Source organism: Nilaparvata lugens, chromosome 3 (genome assembly GCF_014356525.2).
Source record: "Nilaparvata lugens isolate BPH chromosome 3, ASM1435652v1, whole genome shotgun sequence".
In the NCBI taxonomy this organism is placed as follows: Eukaryota; Metazoa; Arthropoda; class Insecta; order Hemiptera; family Delphacidae; genus Nilaparvata; species Nilaparvata lugens.
The window spans coordinates 21537626-21553797 of record NC_052506.1 but is presented as its reverse complement, the minus strand read 5'-3'; the positions used below and the strand labels follow the sequence as shown (position 1 = coordinate 21553797).

Genomic DNA, 16172 nt, shown 5'->3' with positions numbered 1-16172 from the left:
TGAATTTGTGAATGTTTCTTAAATCTAAAAAAGGTTTTGAAAGCCATTTCTCGACGACTCACCGTAGCTTGTTTAGACGAGGAGGTTTCAGCCGCCGCCTCCGACTGACTGGTGAGCAAGGCATGCAGCGAACTGCCGCCTTCCGGGGGCTTGACCGAGTCCTGCGCCAGGTACAGTTTGTCCACCACCTGGTGCAGTTTGCTGCCCCCACCGCCCCCAACACTAACGCCTCCAATGCTTTCCAGCGCGTAAGGAGGCACGCTGATTTTGACGTCTCCACAACTCGTCACCAGGGTCGTGGTCGCCGGCTTCGACTGCTGCGGAAGTGGAGGCGTAATTGGTGGCGACCTCGCTAGCTGGAGTACTTGGCCTGCAAATTGGACAGTACGCTTATTAGTACCTATTTAGTAGCTTATATTTAGTAAATAGTGACATAGAGAGAAGATAGCTAATAAGAAGATACCCCATGGTAGAGGTAGTTTATGTTTCAAATTTCAAGCCGATTTTTTTGTTAACTCAAGCCGATTACTGATTTGATTTGGCCGAGTGAGAGTGTAAGAACGGCACAGTATCAGAATACCAGCATCACATAGATCCACCAAAAAGAACTACTAGGATTATCGGATTGAGTTAACAGTGAAATTTGCAACATAAACGTCCATGGGTTATCTTCTTATGCTATCTATCTCTATGCCTAAATTTAGTAAACTAGTTTTTAGTATGGGCAGTATATCTGGAGTACAATTGCTACATAGTACATAGAACAAAAACTAGTCGATTTATAAAACCATTCCATAAGTAATGAGTAGGATTTAAATTGAATTTCAATTCTTATGAATATAGAATGTTTTTCAGTTATGCAATCTATTTATTCAATTATTTAGTATTACAAACTTCTAGAAAAGTACCACAGGCCCTAAATGATTCCAATTCTAATTCATACTACACAAATGTAGCTAGGTTATGTCACTCTAACATTTTCGAGATATACTTCAATTTATAATCCAAACAAACAAGAAATACAGAATTTTAAAATAATTCTAAAACTATAAATGAATACTATTGGAACAATAGTAGCTACTTGACCTAATAAAGTGTGTGTACAATTCCTAGACATTTACTTCATAGCTCACTAGTTTAAGCCCCGCGTATGAAACCAATTATGAAAAATGCAACCATATCTACAAGTAAACGAGGTTTAGCGTTAAGAGTAGTGTTGGCATACTATGACCCTTAGTTTAATAACTATTCAACAAAAAAAAAGATCTCAGACCTTCTTGTTGAATTGAGAGCACCAAATTCTATCAGATTCGTCTCAATAAGGTATATATTTATTTCAATTCGATATCATTAAATGATTTATTATAATAAGTTATATGGTATATGGTTATATAGTATATGATTTATTTTAATAAGTTAAATTTAAGTGTAATGATGTATACCTCAATAAATCAAGAACTTGAATTAATCAGACTAGAATATTTTAAGTAGAATTACTCACCTTCGAGCCTTTTGCATTTATCGAGGATGTGATCACCACTCTTGAGGAAGCCAGGAGGTTTCGGTAATATTGGTGTAAATTTTCGTTCCATTTTCGGCCGATCACTCTTCTTCTTACTTTTAGTTTTGTCATGTTCTTGGACACTGGCCTGCTCTTTGGTGTGGATCATGTTGCTGGTTCCTGCACAGTTCGGCAGTTGAGTATTGGGAGACGCAAAGAATCGGTCCAGATTGTTCGGACCTTGGAAGAAAAACTTGACAGCTTCAGAGATGCGCTGCTGATTCTGCGCAGTGGTGACGGCGCCGTCGATCTTGACCGGGATGGCGGGAGTCTGGTGGCTGGTTGCGTTCGCAAAAGTGCCGCGCACTGTCACAAGGATGTGATTGTTGTTTGTGTTTTGGGGTTGATTCGGGTTCAGGATAGGGAGAGGAAGGGGTTGATTCGGGTTCAGGATAGGTGGAGGAGTTGGTGTTTTCCTCTTGGACCTGAATTTGAATGGACCAAACCCGATGATCGGACTCAGTTCCGACTCATCCACCTGACAATCGATTGACACCTTTTTCGGCTTGCCTCTTACAGTAGCGCTCATCTCAATACCGTCATTCACCGGTTTAATTGTATTGAAAACATTCAAGTTCTTCTGCAATTGCCCAGAACTGATCGTTTGTGTGTTGGTGGGTTTTATTTCGGATATACCTTGAACATCCATGTTGGATGGATGCGGTTTCAAAGTAAGATCAGTGGGGAAGTCCGTGGAGGTTCCTTGAGACAGTTTGACAGGAGCACTGTTCATGTTGAAATTTGTAGACGTCGAAGCAATGGGTGGAAAATCAGTAGATGTCCCCTGTGAAAATTGTACAGGAGCACTATTCAAATTTTCAACAAGTTTAGAAGTTGAAGCTATAGGCGATCTTAGAAGTATTGGTGGCGGATTTCTATCAACATTTTGAGGATTGGTTTCAAGTTTGGCTGTTGATTTCCTTTTAACAGGTTTGCGGATAATACCGGATTTTGTATGTTTAGTACTCTGGTCAATAGGCAATGGTGCTGCAACTGGAATGTCATTTTTCTCAACAGATACTTCATCGAGTTGACGACCAACTGAATCTTTAAAGGTGTTCATAACGATGTTTTTAACAATTGGAGTAGTCAAATTTTCATCGGACGCAAATAATGAATCATTCATGTTAAATTTCTTGTTGAGTGCTTTTTGAATAGCGGCGTTTAATGCAGTATCACGCCCACTGCTCACTGCTGGAGGTTGACTGTTTGAAACGTCAGATTCTTTGATGGTAGTTTCATCAGTTCCGATATCTGTTGTTCCACATGTAGCTGGTTTGTCTTTCTCCTCGAGACTTGCGGTAGTTCCCTTTTTCTCATCGGCCACATTCATTGGAGAATTTGAATCAACTTTCTTGTCTGAGGTGCTTTGCACGGTATCAACTGTGCTCAAATGCTCAGTATCATTAGAAGGTTTTAAACTTGTCTCGGAATGATCGTCGATCTTTCGATCGCATTTTGTTTCAGCAACGTCTGATAAAGAGTCAAAGACCTCTTCTGATTTTCGCAGTGTTTCATGACATAACAATGTCGAATCATCAGACGTTTCTGCTGGGTTTTTCAACCAAGTGTTGAAAACAAGCTGTTCTTTTCTCATATGACCAGTCTTGAGAACAACGACTCTTGGTTCCGATTCATCTTTAGGTACAGTATCACTGACAACTGATTCTTCATTTTCCTGAAGCTCACTTGTTTTGTTGTCAATTTCTAATAAGCCAAACTTTTCGACATTTCTAACCGAGGCACATTGACTTTCGGCACTAGCTTCAACATCAACGGCACTCGTTACACTATCCTTCTCTGTTATATCATCTTCATTGTTGGTTTTAGGGATTTCCTCTGATACATCTACATCAACTTTGGTTTTTGAGGATTCATCTGCTAATTGACAAACATTTTCAGTAACATTTACTTCGTCACATTTTTCCAAGACAGACTTTCTATCTTGAACGTCTTCACTTTTGCAATGCTTCTGGCAGTCAGTGTCTTGCTGGCTATCTTCCTCTAAAGACGAGAGGTTTTCATTTCTATCATCCACTTTTGTATCAACCGCTTCCGGAGAACTGACAACTTTCACGTCACTTTTGCATTCAGTTGGTTGTTGTTCCTCATTGTTCTCAACGGAAGGAAGGGCCTCCTCCTCACAAGTATCAGAACACACTTTTTCTTCGCCAGAATTCAAAACCAAATCAGACTTTTCAGGGTTATCATCAGTCGTTGGCTGGTTATGGGTCTTTTCTTCTACGATATTCAGTTCAGTTGCTGAATTAAAAGATTTTCCTTGACTGGATTTGTGCTCAGATAACGTAGTAGAAGGCAATTCCACAGGGCATTTTTCTTCATGTTTTGGACCAGGAGAAGGAATTTCTACATCACATCTCTTCTCAGATGCAGCACTAGAACCAATTTCTTTATCACATTTGTCTTCAGATGGGCTGAGATTTTCATCGTTTTCATCACATTTCTTCTCCGACGATTTCTTCTCACCACATATCATATTCTTCTCTTCATTGGAGGTTTCTTCAGATAAAGAGCTCAAAATCTTTTTACCGGCAACTTTTTCAGATGATGAACTGGGTATCTTTCCATCATTTTCTTCCTCTTCAGGCGATGCACTTACATTATTGACTTCGATTGATTCCTTCGCGTTCTCATTTTCATCACTCATATCTTTTGGAAATTGACTGTCTGCCTTCTCTTCAGATGATGTATTGACAGTAATTTCCTCTGAAAAGATATCATTCTCAGAAATTGCATTGGGAATCTTTTCCTCAGATGATGTATTGGCAATTTTCTCCTCGGCTGAGGAATTGAGGGTCAATTCCCCAGAAATTGGTTCAGAAATCTCATCAACAGATTTAGAACTATCATTTTCCGCAGATGTTGTAGTGGGAGACATATTATCAGAGATTGTATTGGGAATCATTTCCTCAGATGATGCACTGGGAGTAATTTCCTCAGAGATTGAATTAGGAATCTTATCCTCAGTTTTCCCACAAGGAATCTTCTCCTCGGATGATTTAGTCGGAGTAATTTCTTCAACGATTGGATTGGAAATTTTCTCCTCTGGTGATGTACTAAAAGTCATTTCCTCAGAGATTGTAATGGTAGCCTTTTCCTCAGATGTTTTACTGCAAATTTCTGTTGTGGGAGTAATTTTCACAGAAATTGTACTGGGATTATTTTCGTCTGATTTTGTAAAAGTAGTTTTCTCCTCAGATGATGTGCTGGGAGTAAATTCATCAGGGATTGTAGGAATCTTCTCTTCACAGGATGTACTGACAATTTTCTCCTCCGATGTGGGAGTAATATCCTCAGTACTAGGAAACTTTTCCTCTGATGAAGTACTGGGAATAATCTCCTTAGAGATTGTATCGGGAATCTTTTCCTCGGATGATGTACTGGAAATATTCTCCTTTAATGTGGTGGGAGTAACTTCCTTTGAAACTGTGTTAGGAGTCTTCTCCTCAAATGATGTATTGGGAGTAGTTTCTTCAGAGACTGTACTAGGTATCTTTTCCTCAGATGATAAGTTGGAAGTGATTTCCTCAGAGTTTGTATTAAGAATATTTTCCTCAGATGTTGTAATAGGAATTTTCTCCTCACATAATGTAGTGGGGGGAATTTCCTCAGTCATTGTACTACTTTCCTCAGACGTTGTACTAGCAATCTTGTCCTCAGATGTTGTACTAGCAATCTTGTCCTCAGATGTTGTACTAGCAATCTTGTCATCAGATGTTGTACTAGCAATCTTGCCCTCAAATGTTGTACGAGCAATCTTGTCATCAGATGATGTGCAGGGCGTGATTCCTTCAGGGATTGTACTTGGAACTTTCTCCTCAGATGATGAATTGGTAGTAGCTTCCTCAGAAATTAAACTGAGAATCGTTCCCTTTCCAGATGACATTTCTTCATCGCCTTTCCCTTCACACGAAACACTAGAAGTCTTCTTAATATCATCTCCACATTCCTTCCCATCTTCAGTCACTTCCTTCTCTGTAAATTCCAATCCAGTCGAGCTCGCAGTCTCATTACCTCCGGATAAACATTTGCTTGGGTCTTGTCGGGGTTTAATTTCAGTTAAAATGTCACCATCATCACTTTTCCTATCAAACGAGCTAGGAATATTACTTTCTATAGCTACCGATGATTTTTCATCACTTTTATTGGTCGTTTCTATTTGTACTTGAAAACTATTCGACGAAGAATCATGCACTTTGTCGAGTTTCGAATCCTTCTCACATCCTTCAACGCTAGTCGAATCAGTGTCGGCAACTTTGAAATCTTCTAGCGGAGGCTGTGGATCATGATCCGGGGGGCTCTCGTTCTGGGGCCGCTCATCGGGGGGGCTCTCATCCGGGGGCCGCTCGACCGGAGGGCTCTCTTCTCCAGTCTGTTGTCCATTGGCGCATGCGTCCTGAGGACTGGTGGTCGGGGCAGTCTTTTCAGCTATAGTCAGTCTTTTGGTTTTATCCTCGTCAGTTGTTTCAGTCGGTTGGATGTCCACTGGGGCCACTTCTGCAGCTTCCTTCGCCGGATCCATTCCAACAATCAACTAACAAATCTCCTGCGAACGACAAATAATATTAGCCAATTAGTCGATGGACACAAACCTGTTATAACAGCTGCAATATATATACAATAGCTGTCATCCAATAGATCTCATCCAATATTAGACTAAGGTTAGACTCAAATTTTGATAGAGTCTAAGGTTAAGTCAGAGGTTCGACTAAGGTTAACAGACTTAATGCCTCGTTATCACAACTCCAGTAGACATTCAAGTTACTGGCAGCAGATTACCGAAAGTTAAACATTGAATGTTAAAAGCCAATAGAGGATTTCAATCACGTTCTGCGAAGTCCAATGCTTAAATTTATAAAATATGTTATGAACAAGGATCAAGTTGCTGGATTAGAGATTCTAAAGAATTTGATGATGTTTTTCATTTTGAATATTTTTTCATTTTAGCAAAAAATAAGCTATTTCAAAACCTTTGCTACCATTTTGACCAAGAATAGAGATGAGCTAAGAATGTTCAAGCATGTAACTTGAACCGTGTGGACAAGTATTTGTATCGTGTAGACTCGTAGACTGCAGATACTTACTTGAAATTGTAACCTATTCAAGGAAGTGTAGCCTACACATAAGCTATGCTCTGGTATCCTACCTCGAGTAACTATAACGTATTGTAACTATAACTACAAACCGCCGTAAAATGATAACATCACATTCATCCATCCATTCAAAGGAATTGAATTAGAGTCGAAAGGAAAGGAATTGGTTAGAGTCGGTAAGGGTTCCGTTCGAATAGGCGGTTCAATTCAAAGGACGTTAAGCATCTGATTGTAAGTATTGGTCTAATATCGCTGGTCATATTAACTCTATCTACCTTGGTAAACGATTGATAAGAAAGTTTCAAGTACAGTTCAATATTATCAGCTCGATGGTTTCCCGACTATCATAATTGATTATAAAAAATGTGTAAAGTAAATATACAACTCTCTGAAAATAACATATATTAATTGAAAATAACATAATATTATTTGCTGCATGACCTCCATTTGAGCAGTTTATTAACCGAAATCTGTATAGAACTGTTGAACTATCTGTTTCTTGTTACCGATTGGCTTGATTTAATCGATATATAAATGAACCGATACCGTAATACAAAATAATTTTGAATTATCAACTGGTGAATTCACAAGATGAAATCATATAAAGTTAATTTAAATTTTCGAACAATTCAATTTCCAAGGAAATGAATTTAACTATCAAAGTAGTATGATATAATATGAATGGATAGATAAATGATAATGTTTTACATCTTCAATTTTTTAATATTGATAGACAAACAATCATTAGAAACTTAATCAATATATAGTAAACCCTTACATTCAACTCTTCAAGGGATTATTCATCTGAACAGAGATGAAATGCTTTCAGAAGAGACTTTCACCAATTTATGGAATATTAAATACGGTAATGCATATAGTGAAATTATCATTCAATTAATAGTTAGGGTATTTATAATTGTAAAAAAATTCAGGGAATTATAGTATTGTATTCTAAGGGTAACATTCCAAATATATTTTTTATTTATCTAAATAACTGCGATAAATTTGTGATATAAACATCAGCCGCAACTACGAAAAAATAACGTATTAAACTAACACATTTTTAAAATATTCATCAATCGAATCTATTTAATTTGTTCGACTCTTCATGGAATTACTGTATTAATCCGGATAGAAATTTAATAGAATTATTGAAAAAAACTGAAACCTTTTTGTTTGAAAACGAAACAAACAAAAACTTTTCTAAGTTGTGGGATAATAGAAGAATTACATGATATTATATACTCTAATAATTATACAAATAGCTAGGAAAATTGTTATTACTTTAATTAATAACTTAATTTATTTACTTTGTTGAACTCTTAAATGAATTATCAAACGGAATGAAAAGTGAATGGAAAGCTCTCTTTTGCTGCCTTAGAAAACTGATGAATCTTTATTAAGAGTCAGTCACAACAGAGAAAACACCAAGTATAAAACATTAATAATATTTTATTTTGAAAAGTCATCAATCAAATTCATTTACTCTGTTCAACTCTTAAATGAATTATTGAACGGAAAGAAAATGAAAAGTGAATGGAAAGCTCTGTCTCCAATATAGGAAGGACAAGCTCAACCGTATTCTATGTGTAGTGAGTGCATCGAGTCTGTAAGGCAGGTTGCCTACCAATGTTTCAATGAAGGGACCGGGCATGGTCTGTCTTTCTTCACTCAATTCAATCTCGCATCCAACATTTACAGCAGCTACTCTCCTCGATATTCTACTCTCGAAAAAAGGGAAATTTCATAGAACATGAAAGAGATTCAAGAATATCGATGATCTGATACTGTGCTAATTAGGAAATGTGCTGCAAACTTAGAAGCCAAATGATTCTCTCATTATTCATTCACTCTCTAATAATTCAAAGTGAATAACTTTTTCTCGGTTATGATTTTACAACATGTTAGATTTGATCAATAATAAATCAATTCACATGTATTTCCTTTTAAGTACATGATTGTTTGGTATGAACATCGATGTTTCAAGATCGATACCTGATATACCGCACTTGACAAAATTCAATGATATTTGAAAGAATAAGACTTTGATATTGTCAATATCACTTTTATTTATTCGAAAATTAATTTATAATTCAGAACCAGGTTTCATGGTAAAACCTACCACATCTTCAGCTGAAAAGTGATATTGACAATATCAAAGTCTTATTCTTTCAATTATGGAAAAATATCACAACATCTCATACCATACAATCAAATCATTCAATGATATTATTTGCCGTGGATGTTTAGGGATCAATGGTACTATCGATGTCACAGGATCGATAATTGGACACACTACAGTACATTAAAATGAGAGTTCATGCAAACAAAATTTAAAAAATATCCGAAATAACAGGCAAATACCAGGTCTGAACGTAAGTAAGGTATAATGAGGGTCATGGGTATAATGGCAGATTTGATTAACAATGGTGTTGCTATCCTTGTCAATCATTCAACAATGCAGATAGCGCAATTCTTTTCTAGCACCGCAACGTTGCCAGATCGTTTTTCAACAATGTATACATATAATTAAATAACAAAAAATTCAATCTCAATTATTAAAATGTATAAGTCAATCATTGAAAAATATATTCTTTCTTGACAAATATAACTGATTATTATTTGACCGAGCGAAGTGAGGTCTAAGATTCAAGTCGACGGTTTGGCATTTCTCCTTATGTTTGAATGTTTATATGTTTTTATGTTGCGCATTTACGGCGAAACGCGGTAATGGATTTTCATTAAATTTGACAGGTATGTTCCTTTTTTAATTGCGCGTCGACGTATATACGAGGTTTTTGGAAATTTTGCATTTCAAGGATAATATAAAAGGAAAAAGGAGCCTCCTTCATACGCCAATATTAGAGTAAAAATCTGGTGTGGCTCACTCACACAACTTTCCTTGCCGTTATGAAAATTGATCAAATGACGCTAGTGTTCCCGCGCATCTCAAGTCTACTGTTTTAAGATCTGGGCCAGCCGGTGACAGGACAATAGCGCTGCAGACACACGAAGTCTGCTATCTCTTCTTAGTGAATGATTTAATAGAATCAACAGTTACCAACAGTTTGCAATTGAATAATCTTATTTTCTCTAATGTCGAGCTTATTTTCAATTTTAGGTAAAAATGCTACTAAACATTAATTGTAGAGATTTTTATGCTCAATCTTTTCCACTTGAAATTTTTTGTTTAAATTGTATCTGAAGCCTGATAATTGGGAATCAAAAATCAAACTTTGCATAGATGGTGCGTGCTCCTGAAATTTTTACAGATATGAGACTTGTGGCAGTTGATAGAGCTTATCAATGACTTTATTAGGTATGAATTTGATCAAAATCGTTGGAGCCGTTTTCGAGAAAATCGCGTAAAACCCTGTTTTTGACAACATTTTTGCCATTTTAGCCGCCATCTTGAATTGCATTTGATCGAAATTGTTCGGATCGGATCCTCACAGTGTAAGGACCTTAAGTTCCAAATTTCAAGTCATTCCGTTAATTGGGAGATGAGATATCGTGTACACAGACGCACATACACTCATACACACACACACACACATACAGACCAATACCCAAAAACTACTTTTTTGGACTCAGGGGACCTCGAAACGTATAGAAATTTACAAATTTGGGTACCTTATTTTTTTTCGGAAAGCAATACTTTCCTTACCTATGGTAATAGGGCAAGGAAAGTAAAATCAGACTATAGAATTAGTCATCATAAATCAGCTGACAAGTGATTACACATATGTGTGGAGAAGCAAGTCTATTGCTGTATTTCCATAAGGTCTATAGTTTCAATCAGGTACTTGCGGATGAGAATACTGCGTGAGATCTACTGTTCACAGAACTACTAGTATGTTTCAGAGCAGCCTATTGGCAATGTTATGAGTTTAGAGAAACATGGATTTGGATATCTTGAATACCTTTTAGTTGAAAGAAATAGAAATTATCAAGAATTTTGAGTAGGAGACTTATTGGAAAGTTAGTTTATATGAAAATATACACTGATTGTGTGACCGTTAAGTCAAATTATTAGTTGTTCTACTAATATTTGAAAATAATAGTTCGAATATTAATGAGAGAAGCAATTATTAATTGGATTCTGTTGATTAAACACTCATCGGAAATATCTCAGATTTTCAGATTTCAGCTAACATTCAATTGATATTCAATGATGTTAAATGTATCAGCACTTATTGAAATGTAAATCAATTTTCATGGAGTTTCAGAAATCAGGAACAGTAAGTTGAAAATTGAAGAATTTTACAGTCATTACAAAATCGAGTTGCGTTCAAGATCAAGACATCAGGTTAAAATGTCTAATGCAATCTGTTCATAAGATTCAAAGATATGAAAAATAAGTTCACCCAGATATACCAAAAATGAAAACTCTAAAAACTTAAAACAAATAAGATGTTCTAGTAGTAGAATATAAACTATAAAACACATTAAAAAATAGGAACAATAATCATTTCCTATAAACCAATAACTGAGAGAAGTTGAGGAAAATAATATTCAACGCCAATTGAACCCCCCAATAATTTTCATGCATAAACTCAGAAACTGAATACTTTTTAAATGTCGCTCAACTCACCTAAAATAGTTATGGAATCTAGATATGATCTTCATCATCATAACATTCGTCCATCAAACATGTTAAGAAACATTATTAGAATGTCAAAACCTGCAACAAACAAAACAAAATATTCAAATTTCAAATAATAACTAGAGGTGAAATATCATTAAAAATTATTTATTGGTGAACTATTATGGAGGATACAGGAATCTCACAAAACTCGCTCCGCATTCATAAACACTCACGATTAATATAATTAACGAATCAGAACTAATATGTGAGAATATCTTAGAAGAAATATACCTACTATAATTATATTCCAAAATAATACTATAATTCTAAGGATCATATTTCCATGAGACCACGCTATCTATATATAGATTAATAAATATAAACAGAGAACAAACTCATAGATAGTCCGGGCGCAAATGTCATGAAAAAGGCACTCCGTGGTCATTTTTGAGTAACAGCAGTGGAAGATGTCTCAATTTCTTCGTTAGGTCTAGCATAATAAGAATCGTGATGATGATGAGTCGAAATCATAGACACCTCGGAAACAAGATGGCCGCCAAAATTTCAGGGTTTTGCTATATCGCTTGTACTTCAATAACCGTTCAAGATATTCAACCGTTTTTTTCAGAAGAAAATATTTTTTAAATATTCCTCTACAATTTTTGTTCTATGAAATTTTCCTCTAAAACGCATATTTTTTTAGTTATAACCTTCAAAAGCCCAAAAAAACGTTTTTTCTAAATTTGTCAAAATTTCATTCCATTACAACTTTTTTTTGTGCTAGAGATACAAATAAATTTTGAATCTTTAAAATTAAGAATGTTTTTTCAACTTTGGAACGATATATCTTCGTGCGCTGTACGTCGAAAAATGAGTTCTCCAGCGCCCTCCAAAGAAAACCCTGCATGATTTCTGGTGCGTTTTTCCATATGCATGAGGTAACAGGCTAGAACTATAAAATCGATTTTTTCATGACTACTTCAAGATAGAGGCTTGCAAATGGTTTCAATCTCTTCTTTACAACAAGACAAATAAGAATATTGATGATGGAAACAACGAAAATATTCGACATCATTGAAAAATACAAGATGGCGGTCATTATTGACAGAAATTTTTAGATCACTTGTTATTCAGTTATTGTGAGAGATATCGGATTGGTTCCATCACCTAAGTGTTCAGAATTAACCAAACAATGATGTTCGAGAGAATCATTTCATTTCGACCACTCTTTCCATTATTTCCGTTTTTCTTCCTTATATAATATAAAACATTGTTAATGTTCAATACAGGAATACCTTTAGGACATTCAATGTTAAAAATGTATTCATCTAAAATGTATTGATCAAAATAATATTGTAACGCACACATACGTCTCATATACATACACATACAGTCTCCATATGACTGTTCACGTCTGCATGATGTTGGATTCCCACAAATCAGTATCAAGGAGCGTGTCCTATATAATTCACATATGTTCTAATGGGATTATTCATACTCGCTCGGCTGGGCGAAGTGGCGATAACCCCCCTTTATAATTCTATTAATATTATATTATAATTATATTTATATAATAATAATTATAATTATATAATTAATTATATTTTTATATACTGATTATATTTGCACTTTACCAGAGAAGTACCGATATGTAGGAATCCAGCGTTGTCAATCTTTCATTAACTTTTGTTAGAACAGTAGTGGGTTCGAATCTCGAAAATGAATTGTTCTTTTATCATCTCGTCTCGTTACCCAAGCATAGGAAGAACCCTTTTCGGACCTCATCCAGCAAAAATATATTATAACAGCAAAGTTCTTCCTAGAAGAATGCTTTCGCGTAGAATGAGGCTCAAACGAGAAATTGCACTTAGTTGACAAGTTAGTTGGCTTAGTTGACAAGTTAGTTGGCTTAGTTGGCAAGTTAGTTGGCTTAGTTGAAGTAGTCTGGCTTACAACTACTCTATCCCTCATACAATAAAGATGGATTCCGAAACACGATAAAATGATTAGATCGCAGTATAGACGAACCAAGTATGTGCTTCTATTACGCATATGTTACAGCACTTAACTGGGAATCAGAACTACTCGTCACAAAGAAATGGAACCCCTTCCAATGGATTCTAAAATCAATTGTGACTTGACTAATCAATCACCTCAAGCACAATCACGAAATCATTCATTTTCAGGGATGGCAATGAATATATATAAAAATGAAGAAATCTATAATATGGAACTGGAGAATGAACTTCCATTGTCAAACATAACGCGCTAATGCGTTTATAAGGTAATTGTTCCTTTGAAAAAGAAACAAAGTTTCTTCATTGGAAAGATAAAGTCAAAAAAATTCAAATTGAATTGAGCATTTGAACAACTTTTTTAAAGAATTTTAATAGTTTTCGCCAAAACTTCGAATTGTAGTTTCAAATAAATCGGAATTCAGTAATACATTATCCAAAAACTTAACACAGTACCGCAAAAACAGTCCAATTCAATCGACAAGTTTTATTAATCTATATTATTCATTTATATATTTATCTAATAACTATATCAATCTAATATTAAAAACTTAAATAGAATCTCAAAGATGGTTCGTTAATGAGATAGTTATGACTTGGGGTTGCAATTATAAATTCTAATGTATTTCTGTGACTGATGATGAAAATTGGTAAGTTAGATTGAAGATTGGTAAAAGTCTGTAAACTCTGATGAAAAATTAGTGAATGTTTCTGTATCCAGTACTGTTGCTTCGTCTATATTCGTTCAAAATATTGTGAAATCAATCATCCTGATATTGCAAAATATTCTAAAACCATTCAAACTCATCAAAAACTAAAAATATGAAATTGCTTGGAACGAAAACGGATCAATTGCAGAACTGATAATGCTTCACATTGAAAATTATTTTGAATTGATGTAAACGCAGAATTTGAGTTATTAGCAAAAATATTATAATTTTCATGGATAATAATTCAATTGGTTAACCAATAGATAAAGAGTTCCACAATATTTATTCAATCATTCAGAATTACACAACTTTCGCTCAAAACGGTTCCAATTCTAATCTATACAACAGCCCAAATGTAGCTAGGTTATGAGTCACTTCAACATTATGAAATATTCAAAATAAGTTATAATGAAGCCACTTTGTTCCACGGAAAATGCAATACTGGTACGAAGAAATTCAGAATCACCATATAGTCTAAATTCAATTCAATCCGACGAGAGATTAATCCATTCTAGTTGATTATTCCATATACTGATAATTTGATACAATATAATTATTTCCTTCTTATAATCGTACAATATCTTGCAGAAATAAGTAATATTCCTTGGCATATTATGTCTATGAGTTTTCAGAGTTCAGTAGTAATAAAACATGAACTCTACAACATTTGCTGATAAGAATCTGTTGTCTGTTGAAATCAGTGAATGAGTGAGTCATAATTAGTGTTTGTAGGAGCTACAGAAGTGACTAATCCTGGCTCGGTGAATACATTTACACCACAATAAACAAGGATAAGCAAATAGGAACCCGAAATAACTCCCAATACACCGAAATCATCATCCTAATCTAAACCTGCATAAGTTATTTCAGGTGAATTATCCAAATGAAACTTTGCTATTCACTAATAATAATTAATTATGTATTTTGAATTGGCAATGTAAAAATCATTAGGACCCTTAATAATTGTTGTATCATTTATTTTTTGGTTTTGTGTTTGAAGCGTTCAAACTGAATTTAAATTCAAATTGATATCAATTATTTTGAACTACAAATTAAGTGTGAATTGGAACGTTAATTAGACTTTTTGACTGTTCATTTCAAATAAGGGCAATAACAGTTTTGGGCAATGCCCATTGAATATATTTATTTCTTGCATTTTTTGTCTATGAATGTAAAACATGCAGAGCACGGTAAATAAAATAATGAGTTATAAATTCGGTAGGGAATCAATCCTATGCTCACATAGTGCATTTCAACTGAAGGGAAAGAAAAATGCGCGATGTAAGCAAACAATAACTAATCACTAATGAAGCTAACAGCTGAAAAAGGCGTGAATTTTCATCTTTGCAAAATTCCTCAAGTTCTCTGATTCTCTCAACAAATCCTTATTATAATTCATTTGTGTAGATGCATCATGCAGACAGTCAAATTACAACTATCGATATAAATTTCAACTTGGATGAAATAGATGTGCGGCACAATTAGTTTCAATTTGGCAATAGATCGATAATTGAAATCAGTTATCTTTTGGATGAATTCAATTGATAATCTAAACAATTTTCCTTTTAATTCCACAATTTGAATCAGAAAGTAGTTTCTTTGATTTTAATAATCGGGGATGAGAAAGATATGGACAAATAAAGCCACTTGTAGGATCGATAGATAGTTTCTCCGCATTAGAGACTTTATTGGAATATTTCAGAATTTGACAATTCACAACTACACGTAACCATGAACAATGCCTCCAAATCGTTTAATTACTGAATTAATAAGTTTCAGATAATTTAATTTTGGCGTGAACTTAAATTTCCATTTCACATTTGAATGCAAGTTGTAGTGAAATCAATTAAGTGTATTCTCTCGCAATAAATGCATTGTAAATAATCCAGTTTCTCGAAAAACAAGAGCGACTATTCAAATTGAGTTAACTATTCGAGAGGATCGTTGTCTAAAAGTATACTAGTGAATGGATTTTTAAGCGATCAAAAACAGCGTGAGAGAGAAAAAAGCGGAATTTTTAAAAGAACTCTCTTGATTCAGGGTGAATTCTCGGATGAGCAATCGGAAAAATATTGGACTAACGTTGAATTTCAAGCAAGTTTTCAAAAATGTAATGGGGGAGGGTGTATTCTCCCACCCTATCACACCCTCAAATGACTTTGCCACCTCATTTAAGAAGCCGAA

The 16172-nt window shown here is 34.9% G+C and overlaps 1 protein-coding gene across 7 annotated transcripts in view; it reads right to left on the bottom strand.

The window, feature by feature from the left end:
- LOC111064391 overlaps window positions 1-16172 on the bottom strand; it is a 125194-nt gene that overhangs the window by 26198 nt on the left and 82824 nt on the right. For 6 of the 7 annotated variants that reach the window (XM_039423288.1, XM_039423282.1, XM_039423285.1 and 3 more), the window contains 3 exons: window positions 11270-11359; window positions 1502-6128; window positions 63-370 (listed from right to left, as the gene is read on the bottom strand). In XM_039423288.1, the coding sequence (XP_039279222.1) occupies window positions 63-370; window positions 1502-6104 (4911 nt within the window). In that variant the 5' untranslated portion in view covers window positions 6105-6128; window positions 11270-11359. The remainder of the gene's footprint in view (window positions 1-62; window positions 371-1501; window positions 6129-11269; window positions 11360-16172) is intronic. The other variant, XM_039423287.1, reaches the window with a different exon arrangement.